Source organism: Rhamphochromis longiceps, linkage group LG13 (genome assembly GCF_057381845.1).
Source record: "Rhamphochromis longiceps isolate RC_006_pf linkage group LG13, R_longiceps_female_GT1.1, whole genome shotgun sequence".
NCBI lineage: Eukaryota > Metazoa > Chordata > Actinopteri > Cichliformes > Cichlidae > Rhamphochromis > Rhamphochromis longiceps.
The window spans coordinates 4,041,424-4,064,537 of NC_140569.1; the positions used below are offsets into that span (position 1 = coordinate 4,041,424).

Below are 23,114 nucleotides of genomic sequence, written 5' to 3' on the forward strand. Positions count from 1 at the left end.
TTTGTACTGAAACTTAATTTTATTTAAGTAATAGAGACACATTCTGACCCATGGCGCCATCTAGAGGACAAAAAAAAACATTTTTACAGTCTTATATGGAATATTTGGCACTGAGAAATTTAAACTCTCAATGATCTCCAGTGCAAAACCACAATAAATGTGAATGTACAAATGTTTAAAAATGTAAATCCTCTACAAGAGTCAAATGGTGCCACTTTGTTCTAACCTGGAGAATGATTCTCAACATCCTGGAAAGAGCAGCACAACAGCATTAATAACAGAACAAAATCCAACCAAAAATCTGTTTAATTCATAAAATGTAAACAGACAAATACATAACATCTTAAGAGAAAACAAGAATAAACTTTATTGGATACATTTCCATTACTTTTTGTAAGATATTACAGAACTATAGGTACCATTGTTTAATCTCTGTTAAGTCAGAAACATCTGGAAAAAATATGAAGAGAAATGATTCTGGAAGAAATTTTGCCCTTTAATTTCAAGCCGCAAAGAATATTGCACTGTAGAGACTCAAGTTCTCACTGGGAAAAGAACCGATCAACCAGTTTCTCTGCATTTCTGACACTATTTGGCTGCAATTTTTCACTCCCCCTTTGTCTCTGACTATTCACTCACCACGTCAGTCTGTCCTATAATCATTCACACTGACCACCTCCTGCTTCATCTGCTGCAGTGTTGTCTCTATTACAGCAGCACAGAAGTGCCAGCAGTCTGTCAATGGGTCCTTTCCACATGAAAACAAACAGAATCAAGTCCACAAATGGACTGAGCAAAAAGGAGATTACAAACATAACATGGATCTGTGTGGGGTCAATCAAGCTTGAGTTTATTAAATTATGAATGATGATTGTGGGAAGCATGAAAAAGTAGTTAAGCAGCAAAACAACCAACATTCCAATGATTCTTCGTTTTTCCTCAGTGGGCACTGAAGGGGCAGCAGGCAGAGCTTTGATGGTCCCAGCTAAAGAGAAGATGAAGAGAGGAGTGGGGAGGAGGGCATAAATAATGAACCGTACAAATTCTTGCAACACTACACCCAGAGGGACACTGACAATACAAAAGACCCAGACCAGAACACAGACCAGCACAGAAGCCTTAGTTTGTCTGAGCCAGTCTAACCACGGACAGGCGATGAAACAATACCTGCAACGCAAAACAGACAGAGACGCTCATGATCACAGTACAGAATAATAGATCACTGATTATAAAGATGCTTCACTGTACAATATAATGTTTAAACACATGCAAGTACACACACACTAAAAGACAGATAGGTACCTTTCCAGAGCAATGCAACACTTGAAGTAAAGACTGGCCATCACACCACAGTAGAGAATGGTCTCAAAAACCTGGTTATGAGGTTCTTTCATGAATGCCATTGTTATGCAGAGCTGGAGTAGATTGGAGACGAGGAGGTTTGTGTAATAGATGAAAGGGGCCTGACACCGTTGCACCTGCAGGAAATATTCAATGAATTCACATTAATGCAGTAGCATGTCTACTTTCAAAATGAATCTACTTATATACCAGGTTTTCTGGAGACTGTAGTGTGGACAGCGAAGTCTGTTCTCAGTAATTAGAAATATCAGTGACATAAGAGACAGGAAACAGGAACAGTGGGTGTAACACTGAGTCAGCCTGCTTTCTTGTCTTACTAAAGAAAACCTTCCTTCCTCTACGATGAGCGACAAATTAAAAAAATAAATAAAGTGAACCTGTACCTCTACAGCCAATGAGTGGCTATGCTAGCTGTGTTGTGCTGTAGAGGGATAGAATGCTGTTATGCGAGTGATCAAACAGTTTTATTAACATGAAAGCTTCACAGAGTATATTCTGCACTGAGGACTGCCTCGCTTCCTCTGCAGTATTGCTAAAATTAAAAACATCTGCCTCAATGACAGTGTTGGGCAAGTTACTTTGAAAAAGTAATTAATTATAGTTACTAGTTACTTCTTCAAAAAGTAGAGTTAGTAACTAAATTACAATATTCTAAAAGTAATTAATTACTTGAAAAGTAACTATTGCGTTACTTTAAAAAAAAAAGTTTGTTTTCATTTTGACACACTGTATTAACACAATTGATCTCAAATCAGACAAAAAACATAAAATCAGAGTAGAAAAAGTTTTTTTTTTTACTGTAACAACCACAAAAATGTTTAATGATCATATTTCATAACTTTAAATACAAATAAAAATGGTCAATTTTAAAATCACATGCACAAGTTTTGCAAACAACAAATTTATTTGCATCCATTTACCTTTTACCTTGATTTTTTAAATAACCATTTCAAACTATTTACAGAACAATCAGCTGTTTGCATTCAATAAGATGCCACAAATTATTTGTGCCACTCCAAAAACATTATTTCTGTCCACTATAAAGGAGAACATCACAGCCTGATACCTGCAGGTCTGACAGCAGCAGGTGTATCACTGCTGTTTCTACCTGGAGACAGCAGTCGCCTCATTGTTCTGACACACAACACAAAACTATCCACAACACCACACACTAACTACACAAGACAACACATTAACTACACACTCCAAACACGCTAAACGTCACAAATCTCTCACATCTCAAAACTGTCTCTCTCTCTTTTTCTGCTGTCTTTCTCTCTCTCTCTCTCTCTCTCTCTCTCTCTCTCTCTCTCTCTCTCTCCTAAAACTTCCCCTATTTTGTTCTTTGCTCATAAGCAGAGAGTACTCGCTGCGCTGTCTTTAGGCAGGAAACGTGACAAAACTATTGAGGAAAAAACACAATGTATATATTGTTTATGACTCTGGTTTTACTGGCCTATCAACACAATTTAAAAACTGGTATATATCACCTTGTTGCTTTGTCTTTAAGTGGTCAGGTTACAGTTAGGCTAAAGCTGGATCAGGTGACCCTGCACTATACTTTATTTTAGTTGCTAGGTTCCACCTTCAAAGGGACTTCCCATAATGCACTGAGCATTGTCATTTCACATCTTTTCACTCCTCGTAGTTGTAACCCTGGTAAGATTTACAGCAATCAGAAGTACAGGGTTCTTTGAATGCATCGTAGTCCTTGTCTGATAGTTTAATTTCCGGGCTTGCCCTGAAGGCACCATCTGCAGCTCCGTGCGCGTGAAGGTGTGGTGTAGAGGAAAAAGGACGGCAAGGAAAAACTCCATGCTGCCGCGGAGCACGGTTTTTTCCAGTTGAAAGAGAGGAAAGAGGTTTAATTAACATTTGTGAGAGAGCTGTCGTTAGCGGTGAACCACAGACGGGTACCTACCTGAAAGGAGCCGGAGTATTTCTTTGAACTTTTTGAACTATTCTGGTGAGTTAGCCTAGCTCACTTAGCACCGCTATTGCAGTTCAATGCACTGGAAAAAATAACTAACCAGTCAGAATAGTAGTAAATGTGTTTAATGATGTTTAAGATGTGTTTTCATAGTATTGCAATGTTGTGACAGTTTTGGTTATTATGAGTGTCTAGTGTTTTACTTTCTTGGGCCTGCTAGTTCAGCCGCGGCCAGCTAAGTGGTTATGCGCAGTTCACGTGCAATAGCTGTGCTGTTACTGTAACTGCGGGTGATGCACAGTAATACCGGTGTGTTTACTTTTAATGTGTCACAAGATGCAAATTTATTTTAATATTTCAAAAGAACCAAGGACATTAGGAACAAGGACATTTAAGGAATGTGGACATCTAACATTCTGCATATTTGTGTGCAGACTGGTTTTTTTTTGAGGTACAGTTCCATGGGTGCCAAGTGAGGAGCTGGTATCGTGGGTCTAAGACACTGTTGCTGCTGTGGAGGCCTTCTCTGTGTCAGGACGCTACACGTTGATGCCTGCCGTACCAGGAGGGCGGTAGGAAAAAAAAACAAAAGGAAGCCCACCTGAGAGATACCTTATCATTTTCTTTTGCTACTTTTTCTCCGCCTGAGATTCAGGTCGTTTTCAGTTCTTAACCCAGGACAGTGGGTAACTGAATAAACTGACACCATAAGGAACTGGACACTCACGTGCTATTTTCTTTTCTTTTTCCTTTTCTTTGGGGTGTTGAAATATTGTGTTTCTTGTCTTACATCTATTTTGATTGTTTCAATTATTTTGTGATGCATTTGAGATGGTTACTGCATTTGGAGGTATCCCTACATTGAGGATGAGCAAAGGGAACTGATCCAAAAGGAAATATATAAAGCAAACTTTGTTTCATAAACCTGTGGTCGTGCGTGTTATGTGGGTTGGAAGTCTCATTGCTCTTACAGAGTTGCTACCGCCAATCTCCTTCCCAAACCTAGATTCGGATATTGTAGACATTGCACTTGGGCGAGCAGTATAGATCATCTCTTTATAGATAGAGGGACACACGTCCAGGTTACATAAAAAGTGGCGAGCCAGCCAGGAGATTGGTTAATAGTAGCTTTCTGATCTTCCACCCCACACTACGCACGTTTGAGATTTTTGAGATTTGTTCCACTGAGTCAGGTATGGATATTTGCAATCGTTTTGAGGTTAATGGTCAAAACTCCCTGTATGTAACAGGTATAGGACCAGAATACACAGATGAGGAAATAACTGCTGTGTTCAAAGTTAATGGAGATATTTCTAAATTAGTGAGGATCCCTGACGAATCAGGACAACCAGAGGGTAGAGCCCTGGTCCAGTATGCATCTGACAGGTCTATCTCTAGAATCGACCCCATTACTTTGGGTACCGTACCAAGTCCAAAGGACCCAGCTGTGATGTGGTTTGCGAGGACCATTAGAGATGTTTGTCAGGAAGTGGTGGGGAGGGAGATAGCTTGCAGATACCTGGACGAACTAAAGTCTGTCGCAGGCAGTGGCAGGAAAGGTTTCTTGAATGTGCTTCAGGAGGAACTGCATGGGAACCAGGGCACATCACATGACGTACACAGTAATGCTACACAGCCCTATGCAGCTCAAAATGCTAACACACCTAATAATGATCAAAATGAGCCTGCAGAGCCCACACATGTTTATAGTGCATCTGCTAGTTTACCAACGAGCCCAGTCCACATCAGTGAGGATGTTTTTAACCCCCCCCAGATCCAGAGAGTGATTGTGGAGCATGTCATCCGAAGTGAGTCCACCACTTCACCATCCCCACAAATAAGGTTGCGCACCTTCTCTGGGCGGATGCCAAGGCCAAACGGTGAGGTGGACTACGAAACATGGCACACCCAAGTTGATCTTCTCCTTAACGATCCTTCCTTGAATGATGCTCACAAGGTGAGAAGGATTCTTGAGAGCTTGCTGAGTCCAGCAGCTGATGTTGTGAAGCCTCTTGGCATCTCTTCACCACCAAGTGTCTACATCACTCAACTTGATTCTGCTTTTGGTGTTGTGGAGGATGGAGAGGAGTTGTTTGCGGCATTTCTCGGCTCTAACCAAGATAGTGGAGAGAAGCCATCAACATACTTGAACAGGCTCCATAGCCTCCTCACAAGAGCAATTTCTAGAGGGGGAGCCTCAGCTGGAAATTCCAATGATCATTTGCTCAGACAGTTTTGTAGGGGCTGTTGGGATCAGAGCATCATCATCGGCTTACAGTTAGAGTGCAAAAAGGGAAATCCACCAACATTTCCTGAATTCCTCCTCATGCTGAGGACTGAGGAAGACCGCCGTTCCACAAAGCTAGATAGGATGAAAAAGCATTTAGGTGCTTCGAAAGCTAACATGTATGCCCACCATGTTTTTGATATGCCCTCTTATGACTGTGAGCCTGTCCCACTGCCTAACTCAAAGCCGAATGAGACATCAAAGCTTGAAAAGAAAGTAAATGAGCTAACTAAACAGTTGGAAAAGCTAAACAAAAAGCCACCGAGCCTCACTCATGATAGTAATCCTCCCCTAGTGGTAAAAGCAAAGCGAGATGAAACCTCTGATATTGAGAACAAGATAGCTGAACTGACAAAGCAAGTTGAAAAACTAGCACAAAATCAGAGAGAGAGTACTGAAAAGACCGACTGCTTTGCAATCAGTAGTAGTAACATGAAGAGGGGCCTTAAGGTGCCTGGAATGCCGAGGCCGTGGTTTTGTTTTAAGTGTGGGGAAGACAACCACATTGCTGCTCACTGCTCCAATGAACCCAACCCCGCACTGGTTCGCAAGAAAAATGCAGAACTCCGGGAGAGGCAGGATAAGTTTTTAGCTCAGCAGGCTGCTTCCCCATTCACTTTAAACTAGTAGCAGCTCCTGTTGTGGGACGTCCAGGAGCTGCAGTTGATGATAACCCCTGTCCCAACAGATCAGTTGATGGTGCTGGAACACAGAAGAAAGTCATAACCCACACAATGACTGAAACCTACCGTTGCACAGAGCGATCTATACCTGCAGGGCTTGTAGGTCCTCGTTGTGCGGCTTCTGTCTTTCTTGAGGGTGTACAGTGTGAGTCCATAATGGACACCGGCTCACAAGTTACAACAGTGTCCGAGTGTTTCCATAAGAACCATCTGTCTCACTTACCTATACATCCAATTCATGCCCTTCTTGAAATCGAAGGAGCAGGTGGACAGCAGGTCCCCTATCTTGGTTACATAGAAGCGCGTGTCACTTTCCCGCTGTCTGTTCCTGGCAGGAAAGAGGAGCTAGTCGTGTTAGCACTTGTGGTGCCAGAGTGTCAGTTCAACAGCAGGACCCCCCTGTTGATTGGTACCAATGTGTTATTACGACTTTATGAACAAGTACTTGAACAGGATGGTCCAGAGGTTGTTTGCAGACTCTTCTCTAGAGATTTTGCAGTGATCTTCCAGCATATTGCCCAGATCCATGACCTCAACAACCATGCTCATCCTGTCAGGTTACATGGTGGAAACCCCATCACCATCCCTGCAAAACAAAAGTGCTGCATCACAGGTGATGTCAGGTTGAAAAGGAACAGTCAGACCACATTTGTGCTTGAACCCAATGAACATCACAGGTTGCCAGGTGGCGTGTTCCTTGAGGCTGCTCTGATGGACATTCCATTTAAGTCTAGCTGCAAGGTCCCGGTCGTCCTGCGCAATCTTAGTGACCATGATGTTACGCTGCAGCCAAAATGCATCATTGCTCAAATATGTGCAGCTCAGCAGGTCACATCACTTGGACCAGTGAAAGGTGACTCTCATCACAATAAGCCTGACAGTGACAACCTCGAGTTCAATCTTGATGATTCACCAATATCTGAACAATGGAAAGATCGTATCATCACCAAGCTTAGATCTATTCCAGAAGTCTTTGCTGTGGATGACCTGTCATATGGTCACACCACTGCAGTGAAACATCACATCAGGCTACATGACGAGACTCCTTTTAAGGAGAGGCCAAGGCCTATTCATCCCAGTGACAGGGAGGCAGTCAAGGAGCATCTTAAAGAACTGCTTGATGCAGGAATTATTAAAGAGTCACAGAGCCCTTTTGCATCCCCAGTGGTCTTGGTCCGGAAAAAGAATGGTTCTATCAGGTTATGCATCGACTACAGGAAGCTAAATGCTCGAACCATCAGAGATGCATACGCTCTTCCGAACATTGAGGAGACCTTTGCTGCCCTTAGCGGTGCTAAATGGTTCTCCGTCATGGACCTTAAATCTGGTTATTACCAGGTTGAGATGGCCGAAGAAGACAAGCCTAAAACCGCTTTCACGTGTCCCCTCGGCTTCTTTGAATTCAATCGCATGCCTCAGGGTGTCACGAACGCACCAAGCACTTTTCAGCGCCTTATGGAAAGGTGTGTCGGTGACTTGCATCTCAATGAGGTATTGGTGTTTCTGGACGACTTGATTGTCTTTTCAGACACATTGGAAGAACATGAAGCACGACTCATGAAGGTGCTGAACCGTCTTAAAGATTTCGGTCTAAAGCTTTCTCCGGAGAAATGTCACTTCTTTAAGACGTCAGTAAAGTATCTTGGTCATGTCGTGGATGCACGAGGAGTTCATACTGACCCTGACAAGATATCCGCCTTGAGAGACTGGCCTCGTCCTTCAAATAGGAAAGAGCTTAAATGTTTCTTAGGCTTCGCTGGGTATTATCGGCGGTTTGTCGAAGGATATTCCCAGATAGCCAAACCTCTTAATAGCCTGACAGCAGGCTACTATCCACCAAAGAAAAGGGGCAAAGTGTACAAGAGGGAACGCTTCACGACTCTTGTGAGCCCTAATGCACCGCTCGGTGAGGAGTGGACTTCGGAGTGTGAGAGTGCATTCAGAACCCTGATCAAGAAACTGACGTCTGCGCCCATCCTTGCTTTTGCGAATCCACAACTACCATATGTTGTACATACTGACGCTTGTCGCGATGGATTGGGGGCAGCGCTCTATCAAGAGCAGGAGGGGAAGCTCAGAGTTGTCGCGTATGCCAGTCGAGGTCTTTCCAAGAGCGAGAGAAACTACCCTACGCACAAACTCGAATTCTTGGCCTTAAAGTGGGCCGTTTGTGAAAAGTTCAGTGATTTCCTTTATGGGTCAAGTTTCACTGTGCTTACCGACAACAACCCCCTCACATACGTCTTGACATCTGCGAAGTTAGATGCTGCTGGTCATCGCTGGTTAGCCGCTCTTTCTACTTACCAGTTTACCATCAAGTACAGAGCAGGGCAGGCCAACCGCGATGCAGATGGGTTATCCCGGCGGCCTCAAGGTCCGCCTCTTGAGGATGAAGCTTTCACTAAAGAAAGAGAGAGAATAGAGGACATGAAAAAACGGTTCATGGAAGCAGGAGATGACATGGATCATGAGGTGTTCTCTGCATTATGTCAACGTCATCTTGTGATGGTTAAAGATGAACGTCACCCTCATTCAGAGCAGCCTGTCATTGCGGAGTCTCTTGTTGTCGACCCTTCTGTAGTGCCTGATGTTTTCGATGAGGGCACTTTACCATCCATGGCTAACTCTGACTGGTGTAATGCTCAAAATAATGATCCGTCTCTCTCACGTGTCATCACCTTTGTGAGGAGAGCTGTAAAACCCAGTTTCAGAGAGACAAACCTTGAACATCCCGATGTCAAACTTCTTTTTAGGGAGTGGAAAAAACTTGAACTCAGGGATGGTGTCCTGTACAGGAAGTGGTCTGAGCGAGGCGAACTGGTGTATCAGTTGGTCTTACCCGAACAGTTCAGAGAGAGGGCACTGCAAGGAGTGCATGATGATGTTGGCCATCTCGGTTCTGAGCGTGCACTTCAGCTTGCTCGTGCCAGGTTCTACTGGCCGAGAATGGCCAGAGACATCGAGGAGAAGTGCAAAAAGTGCGAACGCTGTTTCAGGCGGAAGGCTGTGCCTCAGAGGGCCGCGCCTTTGGAAAACATTTCTGCTACTTATCCACTTGAACTTCTTTGTATGGATTATCTATCCCTTGAGCCGGATGATAGAGACACGAGAAACATTTTAGTCATCACCGACCACTTTACAAAATTTGCTGTGGCGGTGCCGACTAGGGATCAGAAAGCCAGAACTGTTGCGAAGGCTTTATGGGAGAACTTTATTGTTCACTACGGGTTCCCCAGTCGTCTGCTCAGCGACCAGGGCAGGGACTTTGAGTCTAAGACGATCAGAGAACTCTGCACACTGATTGGAGCAGACAAAGTTCGTACCACCCCGTACCATCCCCGGGGAAACCCAGTGGAACGATTTAACCGGACCCTCCTTGGTATGCTAGGGACCCTGGAAGAGAGAGACAAATATCATTGGAGAGATTTTGTCAAACCTCTGGTCCACGCATACAATTGCACGAGAAACAGTACAACAGGCTATTCGCCTTACGAACTAATGTTTGGTAGGCAGCCCAGACTGCCGATTGATCTTGTCCTGGGAATCCAACCTGATATGGCAAGTCACAAGACCCACTCAGAGTATGTCAAGGGCCTTCGTCAACGCCTACAGGAGAGCTACTCATTAGCTGCTAAAAATGCCAAGAAGATGGGAGAGAAGAACAAGGCTAGGTTTGACAGGGAGGTCAGGGCAGCTGAACTCTTAGAAGGGGATAGGGTCTTAGTGAGAAACGTGAATATCAGGGGGAAACACAAACTGGCAGATCGGTGGGAACAGAAAATCCATGTTGTTGTCAGACGGATTAGCGACAGTCCTGTTTATGTAGTCAAACCTGAGACAGGGGAGGGGCCACACCGTACGTTGCATAGAGACCTTCTTTTGCCGTGCGGGTTCCTACCTGTAACTGAGATCAGAGAGCAAAGTTCTTCCACTGACGCATCGAGGAAAATGAGACTGAGGGGCAAAACAACAAAAGGCGTGCAAGGGGACACTGATTGTCAGGAGGACGAGTCGTACAGTGATGAAGATGAACTGTATCCTAATACATGGATGCCAGAAATCATCACGAAGGGTCCTTTCCTGCAGAGGGAAGGAGGCTTCAATGAGCCTCAGCCAGTTTCCAGGGTATTAAACCCAGACACCCCTTCTTTTGTGCCCCAAAGTTCCGCACACTTACCTGAAAGACCTACTCACGAGCTTCAACCAGGAACTCCTTATGTTAGCTCTGAGAATAGTGGTTCAGTTACACATCCTACTTCACACTGTAGGACTCCGGACCATATTGTCATTGATATTCCTGAACCTGATGTGACACAAATCTCACCTGATGAAGAGAACACAGATCTCATCACCACAGACCCTGTAGTTGCAGACACTGACAATGTAGTATCTGAGAGTCAAGAGTCCGAGAACGCAAGTGTCCGGCGTTCTACTAGGGAGAGACGTCCGCCTCGGAAACTCACCTACGATGAGCTGGGGGAGCCTTTAACCTTGGCCATTAGTTCATTCTTTCAGGCTTTAGGGGCTGCTATTTCACATGTGTCTGTACCGGTAGGGGCAGGTATGCATGCTGGGACTCATGCAGTCTAGAGGGGGAGAATGTAACCCTGGTAAGATTTACAGCAATCAGAAGTACAGGGTTCTTTGAATGCATCGTAGTCCTTGTCTGATAGTTTAATTTCCGGGCTTGCCCTGAAGGCACCATCTGCAGCTCCGTGCGCGTGAAGGTGTGGTGTAGAGGAAAAAGGACGGCAAGGAAAAACTCCATGCTGCCGCGGAGCACGGTTTTTTCCAGTTGAAAGAGAGGAAAGAGGTTTAATTAACATTTGTGAGAGAGCTGTCGTTAGCGGTGAACCACAGACGGGTACCTACCTGAAAGGAGCCGGAGTATTTCTTTGAACTTTTTGAACTATTCTGGTGAGTTAGCCTAGCTCACTTAGCACCGCTATTGCAGTTCAATGCACTGGAAAAAATAACTAACCAGTCAGAATAGTAGTAAATGTGTTTAATGATGTTTAAGATGTGTTTTCATAGTATTGCAATGTTGTGACAGTTTTGGTTATTATGAGTGTCTAGTGTTTTACTTTCTTGGGCCTGCTAGTTCAGCCGCGGCCAGCTAAGTGGTTATGCGCAGTTCACGTGCAATAGCTGTGCTGTTACTGTAACTGCGGGTGATGCACAGTAATACCGGTGTGTTTACTTTTAATGTGTCACAAGATGCAAATTTATTTTAATATTTCAAAAGAACCAAGGACATTAGGAACAAGGACATTTAAGGAATGTGGACATCTAACATTCTGCATATTTGTGTGCAGACTGGTTTTTTTTTGAGGTACAGTTCCATGGGTGCCAAGTGAGGAGCTGGTATCGTGGGTCTAAGACACTGTTGCTGCTGTGGAGGCCTTCTCTGTGTCAGGACGCTACACGTTGATGCCTGCCGTACCAGGAGGGCGGTAGGAAAAAAAAACAAAAGGAAGCCCACCTGAGAGATACCTTATCATTTTCTTTTGCTACTTTTTCTCCGCCTGAGATTCAGGTCGTTTTCAGTTCTTAACCCAGGACAGTGGGTAACTGAATAAACTGACACCATAAGGAACTGGACACTCACGTGCTATTTTCTTTTCTTTTTCCTTTTCTTTGGGGTGTTGAAATATTGTGTTTCTTGTCTTACATCTATTTTGATTGTTTCAATTATTTTGTGATGCATTTGAGATGGTTACTGCATTTGGAGGTATCCCTACATTGAGGATGAGCAAAGGGAACTGATCCAAAAGGAAATATATAAAGCAAACTTTGTTTCATAAACCTGTGGTCGTGCGTGTTATGTGGGTTGGAAGTCTCATTGCTCTTACAGAGTTGCTACCGCCAATCTCCTTCCCAAACCTAGATTCGGATATTGTAGACATTGCACTTGGGCGAGCAGTATAGATCATCTCTTTATAGATAGAGGGACACACGTCCAGGTTACATAGTGATGGGATTTCCAGCTCTTTTTAGAGAACCGGCTCTTTCAGTTCAGCTCACTACAAAGAGCCGGCTCTTTCGGCTCCGAACCGGCTCTTCAGGTTGTTTTGTTGCTTTCATTAATTTATTATTAACAATAATATAAAATTATGCACAAAAGGAATTACTAACGTAAAAAAAAGTGGTTTTATTTATATATGTTTTTATATAAATATATGCAGTGGCCCCTAGAGACAAAACACATTTCTAGCATGAACTGAACTTCCAAAACAGAGCTACCTAGATCACTTAAATTACTCAATTGAAAGCATGAAAGCATATGTGTATTGTTTGTGTATTTATACACAATCATTCATATATACCTGTTACTACCACACACCAAATCCGGTCGTTGGTACTTGCTGGCTTGTGTAGCCATTAGGCAAAGCTCAACACTGCCCCCTAGCATTCTGGAGCACTTCTGTTGTCTTTTGTACGTGTTTTGAGTTTTTATGTGCTTTGTGTCTGGGGGCCACTGTAAATATACTTTTATTTATTCACTCGACATAAAATGTAATAAATAAATCATATAATACAAAAATCAACTAGTCACATTTCAACTTTTAACTATTTAAATTTTCAGCTTTTTCCTTTTACAAATTTAAAGTGAAACAACACAATTAAAATATGAAAACAAAAAAAAAAGATGCATATTCTCTGTCATATGGACCTGCATGAATAAACTTTCTGAATCCTTTATCATCTGCAACTGAAAATAGTTGTGGATGATTACTATACCTTTGTAATGTGACCTTGTTGTCCCTGCCTCTCTTTCTCTCTCTCTCCCTCCCGCTCTGTTCCTGTGCTACTGTGTAACTACCGCCCCTCTGCCCAGCGTAAAGCACAAGGCTCGCGTGCTGAGTGAAGCAGGGAAAAAGTGCGAGAGAGAGGGTGAGAGAAAGAAAGAAAAAAAAAACCACGGCAAAGAGCCGGCTCTAAGAGCCATTTCGTTCGCGACCGACCCATCAGTAACTCCTCGTGTTATTTATGTCACTGTGGCATGTCAGTACCTTTTTTTCCTCGCACAGTTTATATCTTGTCTTTATCTCTCTACGCTCTCGTTACCTCTCGCTGCTTTCCCTCACCCTCTAACTGCAAGTAATAAACAAGATACTTTTACAGTTAGAGGAAGTAAGACTATAACTGGAATAACTTTTTAAGTCAGACCTTTAAATTTATGTGAAACTAACAATCTAATTTTAACAATCACTTTTTTACACTTCCCCTCTTCCGTTAGTTGAACAGCAGCTCTATTTTTTAAATAATTTAATAAATATTCAGATCTCAGGCTGATGGCTACACAAGCACATAAATGTAAATTTTTTACATACCATGCAACATACCCTGATAATGACGTGTTGATCCACGTCATTATCAGGGTGGACTCCATCTCTGACTGACTCTTTTGTGGTCGAGTTGCTGGAAAATGTTTGACCAAATTTTCTTGAGAAGACAAAAAAAGCTAGTGGCAGAAAAAGATTATCATTTCACCATTATGCTCACATGAAATTATAGGTTAGAAAGGTTTAGGAGAAAAGTCGGTAGAACTAACAATAAAATAGTTTTTATTTTAACTTCGAGACCTGGATGATTTCACATTTTTTCTTCTGAATTCAGTTTTTGTACTCAGTCCTACATATCCTTTCGACCAGGACATACCCTGGTCAAAAAAAACCACTTCAATATTCCTCACAGTGTTACGGGAAGCCACAGTAATGACACCCAGAGTAAGCATCTGGTCAAATATCATATTTCTATGATTTTTAGGACTGCTGTCTTCCAATATCTCAAAAATGACAAAGATCGTGTCTCAGAGTGACGCTGAAAAACTGGTTCATGCATTTATTACTTCTAAGCTGGACTACTGTAATTTATTTTTAGCAGGAAAAGCCTTCAACTGAACCAAAATGCCACATCAAGAGTACTGACAGGGTTACAAAGAGAGAGCATATTTCTCGCACACTGACTTCTCCGCACTGGAGCATTTTGATAAAGCATGTATTTAGGTCTGGATCAGGTGACCCTGAATCTTCCCTTTGTTATACTGCTGTGGCCTCAGTCTGGTTGGGGCTGGTAATAAACTTTGATCTAAAACCTGGAGGACGCTGGCCCTTGAGGCCCGGAGTTGGACACCCCTGAGTTGGTCCGTTGACATTTCTAAGGTTTTGGGACTCTGGTAAACCATTATAAGAGATTTTTTTTTTCACAAATGGAGAAAACTTAGTGGTGAACCTTGCAATGAATGACTGACTTACCGTTACTGCAAGAGTGGATCAAGGACTCATCCAGGAGGTCACAAAAGGATCCAGAACAGCATCTACAGAACTGCAGGCCTCACACGTGTCAGTTACAGTCAGTGTTCATGATTTAACAATAAGAGAGAGACTGCAGTCAGAAAATCTGCAATATGACAAGTTTGTCTTCAAAGGGGAAGTTGCAGTGACAATCGCATCCTATTTGCACTACTACTACTACTCTGCCTGGTTTGCACTCAATGTCATTTACCCTTATATTGTATATTGTATAGCTTTCTTGTTATATGTAAAATTGTATTATATTATTTAATTTTTTTTACTTTAAAATATTTTACTTGCATTTTTAATCACTCTTATATTTAAATGTTCATTTTCTATTTTATCTAGGGATTGAGAGTAACGAAGTTTCTATTCTCTGTATGTCCTGTACATGTGGCAGAATTGACAATAAAGTTGACTTTGACTTTGACTTTGATCCTACACCCAGTTCACACATAGCACATAGTCATTATTGTTTTTTTAACAGGTTGTCGCTCACTTCATGCAGCCTCTAACTTCACCGTATCAGTGAGAAATCTATTAACTCTTTTTTTTTCTTTTAACATCCAGTTTTTTATTTTTAGCAAACAGCAATAAATACAAACATGCAGCAATATGTTGGGCAAAGACAGATGAAAGTATAATCCATCACAACACTTTTGATGCCGGGCAGTAGGACCGGCTAACGTCATTATGAATTATTATTATTATTTTTTATTTTTTTGGCCTGTCCCGTTTGGCTCTTTTGCCATCAGAATTGTTGTCTAAAGGCAAAGAAAGATGCCCAACGGATTTACTTTACCAAATTGACCATCCCAGCATTGCCATAATGGTCCATTTGATTCACCTTTTATTGTTTATTTTATTTTCACTTACTGAATACGGGACAGACTGGACTGGGGGAAAGAAGGGGAGAAAGAAAGAGGGAAAGAGAAACAGCTGAGAAGAGGGACGGGGGAGAAGGGCAAAAGACAAAAACCAACAGAATGAGCAGAGAAAAAAAAATGCATATATCAATCACCTGGATCACCTGCTGAGAAAGAAAAAAGAAAACAAGCAGAAGAGAACAAGAGTAATAGAATAAACAACATCACAATGATATATGGGAATATGACAGTAAATACTAAATATTAAACATTATTGTGCAGCACATAAGATCAACAGAACACAGTGTGCTTTGAGGTAGGAGCCAAAAAGGGTGTAGTTTGTGGGTGTGATCACCCGTGTGTACACCTGTGAGCATGGACGCGCTTGTTTTTTTTTTTTTAAAGGTTCCTTCATGTAATGATCTGCTAGAGGGTGTGGGGGGGCCACAGCCCCGTCCTCCAGGGCATGAAGCAGGTGTGGAGGAGATCAAAACTCCAGACATCTGGATGTCTGGAGTTTTGATCTCAACTCTGGAGGCCTCTGGAGGCCCCCAGAACACAAGAGACCATGGAAGACCAACAGAGGGGCAGCTGCGCCACTGTCCCAGTAAGAGCTGAGGAGAGTCCCAGATAAGGGCTCACTCAGCAGCCGCGGAGCAGAAGCCAGGGGGAGTTGCAGTGACGCGCCCGTGAGCTCCGCCGGCAGCCAGCTGCGCCTGAGTAACCGAGCCCCAGGCCGAGAGGCCGGGGGCACCCCACCTCCGAAGTGGCCCAAGCGAGCCCCAGGCTCCAGGCCCCGATAAGCGGCCGCCAAGGAGTGAGCCGGTGTGTACCCGGACGCCCATCCCCGGACACAAAGAACCACCAACGCACCGATGTCTGAGGGGGTCCGCCACTGGCAGGGGAAATGGTGGTAGGGGGAGATAGGCCTCCAAACCTTGGAGGGCCTGAGATGTCCCCAGAGAGGTGGCGCCTGACACCCAACCTGACATATAGACACAGAAATACAGGCACACACAGATACAAACATCCATTCCCACCCTCATGCTCTCATATGCACTTACTCCACACTCAACCAACGTGGAGACAGACATAAAGAGACGCTGTACACACGATCACACTCCCCAAGCGTACTTTACAAACCGGGTCTAGGTACCCTTGCCCCTGGAGGGGGGAACTGCACCCAGACCCAGGTGGTATTACCCTTTTCCTTGCGGTGGGGGGAGGCAGACCGCCCCGACTCCGCAGCAGCAGGGAGGCCCCACACTCCAGACCGCAGTCGGACGGCCAACTCCTCCTCCTAGCCCCCCCGCTCCAGCAGGTCGTAGAGAATGGGGGTGAGAGAAGACTCCAAACCTCCCTCCACCCGCTCATTGTGTGTTCTAAGGTGCATTTAAAACCCAGGAGGGCATGGAGCTACCTGCCAGAGAGCAGCAGGTAAGCGCATGGTCCCTCCTGCTAGCCCTCAATGTCTACGTGTATCTATTAACTCTGTCTGTATGGCGCAGTTCTTTGGCACCTGAAGTCCTGAACCCTGGAGAGGTCAGCTGCCTTTCACCTCTGGGACTCATTAGCTGTAAGTGCAGATGTCGCTGAGATAAGTTGTCTTTGGTCTCCAGTACGCTTGCGGATGGCTCGGTCCTCCTGGATCCATCCGCCTCTCGCTCCTGGTGAGCATTATTGCATTATTTCGCATTAAGTTCAGTGACAAAGAAACATACACTCTCACATACTCTCTCACTCACACACTCAAGCACACATACACACCGCAGGAAGATTGTTTATCCATGTGAGCATTTTAACATTTTTGAAACTGTATGAATATGTTTCTCTGTGTTATTTAGCTCTCTGTGTTTTTCCTGTCCCTTATTATTGGCTTGTCTCAGTTCCTTTGTGGCCTCTCCCTCATTCTCAATGGTTTAAGCCCAGCCCTGTTGCGATTGTGCCTCAGTGGTTGTGTTCTGCTCTGTCTTTCCAGCTTTAGCAGCTTTTCTGTTTTTATATTAGTTAGAACCAGAAACTAACAAACAAAAATCTTAATTAAAACATTGTATTTTATTTTTTACTTATACATACATTTACAGATTAAACTGCCAGCTTTGTATTAATGTTGATCATTTGTTTCCCTTTTCTTGTATTAATCTCTATCCGGTCTTTAAGTGATGACCTGATAAATCCTGCTTCCTGGCCCAAACTACCCTGTGTTTAATAAGACTTTTGTGTTTTTAACATGTTAATCTCAAAAAGCCCCTAAAAACAGTCAGTGATCACTGTGGGCCTCTCTCAGTTTTTATTACTGCTATTCATTTTCAAGCTCAGTTTTTAAAAGCTTGCGATATAACTACAGCCCAGCCCATGCACCAGTATATTAATGTCTAACCTCGTATTGTGGATGGATTATATCAGTTGTTCTCCTGACTGAAGTTTGGTCCGTTTACAGCATCCTGCCATGCGATTGTATTTGTCCCTAACCATCGGGAACCCTCACGTTAACTTTTGTCGGGGGGAAAAAAGTTAGCGTTCATCCTCCAGCTTCACTGTTTATATTATGCTAACATAGCTGTGTCGCTAGCGATCACCTAGCACATCATTATATAGCAGCTAGCCAAACTTCAGTAACCCTACAAAGGTCACTGCTGTTTAGTTTTCTGTCTTTATGTATGTTGGATGTGAGCAGAGCTGTACGTTTTAATTTGTTTCAAAAATCCCTCAGTCAGGACATGCCATATTATATTTAGATGGAAGTTAACTTCCTGCTAACTTCTAACTCGCTTAAATGTCATAAATTCCATTTTCATGGATGCCTGGATGTTAAACTTAATTGTTACACCTGGTAGAGCAGCCACACTGATCATTTTATTACAGATAGAAGAATTTAGACAGTTTGTAACTCTCAGTGATCCTACAGTGATCGTTTGACTTATGGACCTGCTAGTGATGTGTCGGTCGCAAACGAAACGGCTCTTGGAGCCAGATCATTGACGTGAATGACAGGTGTCAGCTCCTTGTCAGGATCGTGTTTCTTTTTTTCTTTAGCTCCCTCTCTCTCTCTCTCACTTTTTTTCGCTTCATGCACAAGAACAGAGCAGGAGGGAGGGCAACAACAAGAGACAACATCGTCACATTAGAAAGGCCTAGTAATGAAAATAAGTGACACCAAGAAAAGAAACAAAATGATGTCCACTCATCAGGGCAATGGGAAGATAAAAGACAGTCAGTTGAGTGTGATATTAATGAAGATGCCAATGTGTCTACTGCAACTGTTGCTGCTGCTGCATCTACAACATCATGCAGTAGACCACCACAACCACATAAACCAACCCAGAGCTGTATTAGACAGTTTTTGCAGAAGCCTGTGACCCCAGCAAGAACTCAATTTATAAAGACCTGGCAAAAATGATTGCACTTGATTTCCAATTATTTTTAGTTGTGGATGATAAAGGAATCAGAAAGTTTATTCATGCACTGAATCCTATGTATGCAATTCCAAGCAGGAAAAAATCTCCTTGTTTTGCGTATTAATTTATATTTTATTGTGTTGTGGTTTGTGTTGTTTCACTTTAAATTTGTTTAAAAGGAGAAAGCTTAATTTTTTTTAAATAGTTAAAAATAGAATTGTAGGTAGTTGGTTTTTGTATTTTATAATTTATTTTTTAAATTTTATGTGGAGTGAATAAATAAAAGCATATTTAGGAGCTGGTTCTCTAAAAAGAGCCAGAATTGCCATCACCTGCAGCAGAGTTTGGGCCCACACGGCTAATGACATCAGACTTAAAGACAGTCAGTGTTTACACTTTCCTTTACCTCTGGATAAAAACCTCTTAATGCTAAAACAATCTGAAGTTGTCTCAGAATTGATGTTTTTCATGTCTTCCTTTAGTGTTCCTTTAGACAGTAGATGAACGGAAGACCCGGCAGGAGGGTGAAACAAATTAAACGGAAATATTGTTGTAAGACTGTGGCAGGAGGAATACTGACAATACAAAGAGCCCAGACCAGAACACAGAGCAGCACAGAACCCTTAGTTTGCCTGATGCAGTCCAACAGTGGGCAGGCGATGAACAAATACCTGCAATACAAGACAAGCAGCTGTACAGATTATCACAATACACAATATTTATGACCATAAAGATGCTGCACATTGAAATCCAATGCCCAGACAGATAGATACCTTTCCAGGGCAATGCACACCTTGAAGTAAAGATTAGCCATCACAGCACAGTAGAAAACAAGAGAAGAAGTGTTGGAGATTTTCCTGTCATCAGGCTTTGACACCATCATCATCATAGTGCAAATCTGGATAACTGTGGCAATGAGGAGGTTTGTGTAATAGATAATAGGAGTTTTATTCCTTTGCACCTACAGGAAAAGTGAATGAAAGTTACATTGATGTGGTAATAAACATAACAGTCTGTCTTAAACAGAGTCTCTAAAAAGACATAATGGCGCTTAAGTAAAATGTTTCAGGGATGTGGTGATGAAGTCTTGTTTCTGTCTTTGTTGGTACTTTATTCAGGATAAGATAAAGTTTAGGGTGTCACTGACAACATGAAAAACACAGTTAAAAAAATCTAAGAAAACAAAAGTAAATAATAATAATAATAATGCCTCTTAAATAAAAAGTGTGTAAAGTAATTTTGCATTTCATACACTTTAGTACAGTTACGTGCAGGGAAACTGGCTGAAGACCTGAGAATATAGCTTTACTGTTCTGAGAGTACAAAGTTAGAAATATGTAACATGGATTTTATTTTGAGCTGATGATAAATTTGCTGTTTCCACTATTAGCCCCGTATCTCCTTTCTTACACTGAGAGATTGGAAGATGGAAAACAGAGATAAAAACATGATGCACGTATAAAAGAAAAGGCCACATTTTATACCACAGGATATAAGAGAAGCTCTCGCTGCTATCCTTCTGTCACACATCTTATCTTCACCTGCTCCACCCTGCCTACGCTCTGTTTTTCATTTCTCTTTTGCACCGTCTGCTGTTTGTTGACCCCAGTTATTTAAACTCATCTATCTCTGACCCTTACACCTTTGTTGTCACACCCGTCTTCAACCCCCCCCCCCTCCTCTAATTGTGTATGGTTCAGGTGGTTGGGAAGCTCATCTGTAACTGGAAGGTTGCTTGTTCAATCCCCCAGCTCTCTCTGTCCCTGTCATTGTGTCCTTGGGCAAGACATTTTACCCTACCGCCTACTGGTGATGGCCAGAGGGGCGCGATATGGCAGCCTCGCTTCTGTCAGCCTGCCCCAGGGCAGCTGTGGCTACAACTGTGGTTTGCCTGCATCAGTGTGTGAATGTGAGAGTGAATGAATAGTGGCATTGAAAAGTGCTTTGGGTGCCTGGAAAACTGCTATATAAATGCAATCCATTATTATTATTATTATTATTATTATTATTATTATTAATTCACACGCATTTTTTCCGTCTTGCGTCTGTTGACCTTTTTCGTCTCTCCAGGATCTCTTCCACCTGCTCACCTGCCAACAGCACAGCCCATGGAAACTTCTGCCTGACCTCATCTGTCAGCCTGTCCATCACCATTGTAATTAAAAAAGGAGTTAAGAGGCGATCCCCAATGAAATCCTCGCCCCACCTCACCACCACCAGCCACACTGTCCTCATACCTGTCCTGCACCAGTGCTTTCAAAGCCAGTTTGTGCTTTGTCATTCTGTCATATGCTTTCTCTGGATTCACAAAGACACAGTTCTACTCTTTCTGCACACTGAAGTAATCATCACAATTTTGATGATTAATATTTCAATTCCATGTCTTGATTTTGGGGCATTTTGAGGCTGTGTTGGTCTTTTGCAGTAAACCTTTAAATAGTTTCCACAACGACAAATATAAAACGATTGCTACATACCAAACAACACACACAAAAGATGACCAGTATGGTCAAAGAAAGGCAGACACATGAGCTGCTCCACAGCACCACACGGGCAGGCTCCATCTCGGTCTGATTTTCTGTAGTGGTGTTGTTGGTGTCCACGCTTTTGTTTCTTAAACCAATCAAAATGAGAGAATTTCAGTTTAGCAGAGATACAGAGCAGCAGTTACACCATTACTTTAACTTGTATATTTATGTTAGTTCACGAATGATTGGTGTGGAAAGCACATCACATCAGTCGTATACACCGCAACTGCCCTGGAAGCGACCTCCCTCTCTCTTTCTTTCACTTTCTCTCTCTCTCACAAACACACACACACAGTCCATTTTGTAATACAGCCTCATAAGGGAGTTTCCTCATAGCTTTTCTAATCTTCAAGTAGAAAAATTAAATGAAAAGCTAATATCGTCTTTACTTACCTCAGGACTGCTCCCAGCTTAACTTGTCAGTAAACTCTGTAATATGTTTTTCAAAGATCTTGAAAGGGGAAGTTCATTGCTTTATTTACACCCCATTTCATCACATTATGCAATTCACAGTCACGTATTTGCATGAAAATCAACCAGCTAGCATTCCTCTCTCTCTGACAAGGTTTTACTTTATGAAAGCATCTAACTGGTTTAATACGAACAACTAAACATGTAACATCAATCAATCGATCAATCAATAAAAACAGTGCAGAAGCATTTTCTCTATCAACAACAGCAAGACACAATAAGACATTTCAGTGTCTGTGCAAACTGAAAGATAAACCTGTTTGTCTTATTGTATTTTTAGTCTTCCTGACAAACTGCTGTGTATAAAGTTCTTGTAGACACAGCACTTTACCCCAAAAATAGATTAGAAACTCTCTAAGCTACATCCTTCCTTTTCTCTGCTTCTTATCTCGCGCGCACTCACACATGTTGGACAGATATTTGTGCAATAAATACACTTAGCTATTAGTGGCTGCTTTGGGTGTCTGATAACCTCAGTCAGTAACGTTCTGTGTTTTTAAAGTTTCAACCTGTGTTACAGAGAAATGAGCTTCCTGCAGCAGAAGGAGTAGTTTAAGTATATTTTTTACTAGTTCTGTGGTATTTCAATCAAATTCTTCTTTTTCATAGTTGGAACATAGTTTAACTACTATTGTATTCCCACACCACATCGTGGTTCACCTTTAGTGGACTTAATACATCATGATTTTATCTCTAAATTGATATTGCAGGAATTTCATTTTATAACAGGTTTCTGGGGGCCTATAGGTATGGGGTTTATGGGGGTTTTTTTCTGTAGATTTTAATGATTTTTGCAGTTAAATAAGCATTTTCTAGCCCAGTGGTTCCCAAACTTTTTTTGCTGGGCCCCCCTTTGTTTTACATGAAAAATGTTCGCGCACCCCCCGCGCACCCCCCCCCCCCCCCGCGCGCGCGCACGCACGCACCAACACATCCTCCAACCACACACGCCCATAGTTTGCTCCATTGCGGTTTATTTCACACCTCAAAAATTTAGTAAACAAGTAATCTGCAATAACTTACAGGTAGTGATAAAATAAACTACTAACTCTTTTAGGCTACGTCCACACCTACACGGGTGTTTTTGAAAACGCAGCTGTTTCGTCCACGTAAACGGCGTTTCGAATCAGCGAAAACTGAGATTTTTCAAAACTCCTTTTTTGCGTTTAGGTGTGGACGAGGAATACAGAGTTCGTCACAGCGTCAAAGGTATGTGTCTTTTTTCACGTCACGCTGTGCGCTACATTATTGTTCACGTGAGATGAATTGCAGAATGGCAGATAGAGACAAAA

General features: G+C 42.6%; 1 protein-coding gene across 1 annotated transcript; it reads right to left on the bottom strand.

Moving 5' to 3' along the window:
* Window positions 1–659: 659 nt before the first annotated feature.
* LOC146655218 (uncharacterized) lies at window positions 660–21,387 on the bottom strand. The gene is made up of 4 exons (XM_085428842.1): window positions 21,301–21,387; window positions 19,597–19,784; window positions 19,456–19,494; window positions 660–1,128 (listed from the first exon to the last, which is right to left on the bottom strand). The coding sequence occupies exons 1-4, from the start codon at window positions 21,385–21,387 to the stop codon at window positions 660–662; spliced, it is 783 nt and encodes a 260-aa protein (XP_085284968.1).
* Window positions 21,388–23,114: the final 1,727 nt, after the last annotated feature.

What these genes read in the sequence shown, in the direction of transcription:
- LOC146655218 (XM_085428842.1), bottom strand. Translation starts at nt 21,387, where the DNA reads ATGGAGCCTGCCCGTGTGGTGCTGTGGAGCAGCTCATGTGTCTGCCTT. An exon ending in TCTTTTGTGTGTGTTGTTTG is followed by an intron (nt 19,785 to 21,300) that starts GTATGTAGCAAT and finishes CTTTTCCTGTAG; the next exon opens with GTGCAAAGGAATAAAACTCC. An exon ending in CCACTGTTGGACTGCATCAG is followed by an intron (nt 1,129 to 19,455) that starts GCAAACTAAGGG and finishes AGACTGGCTCAG; the next exon opens with ACAAACTAAGGCTTCTGTGC.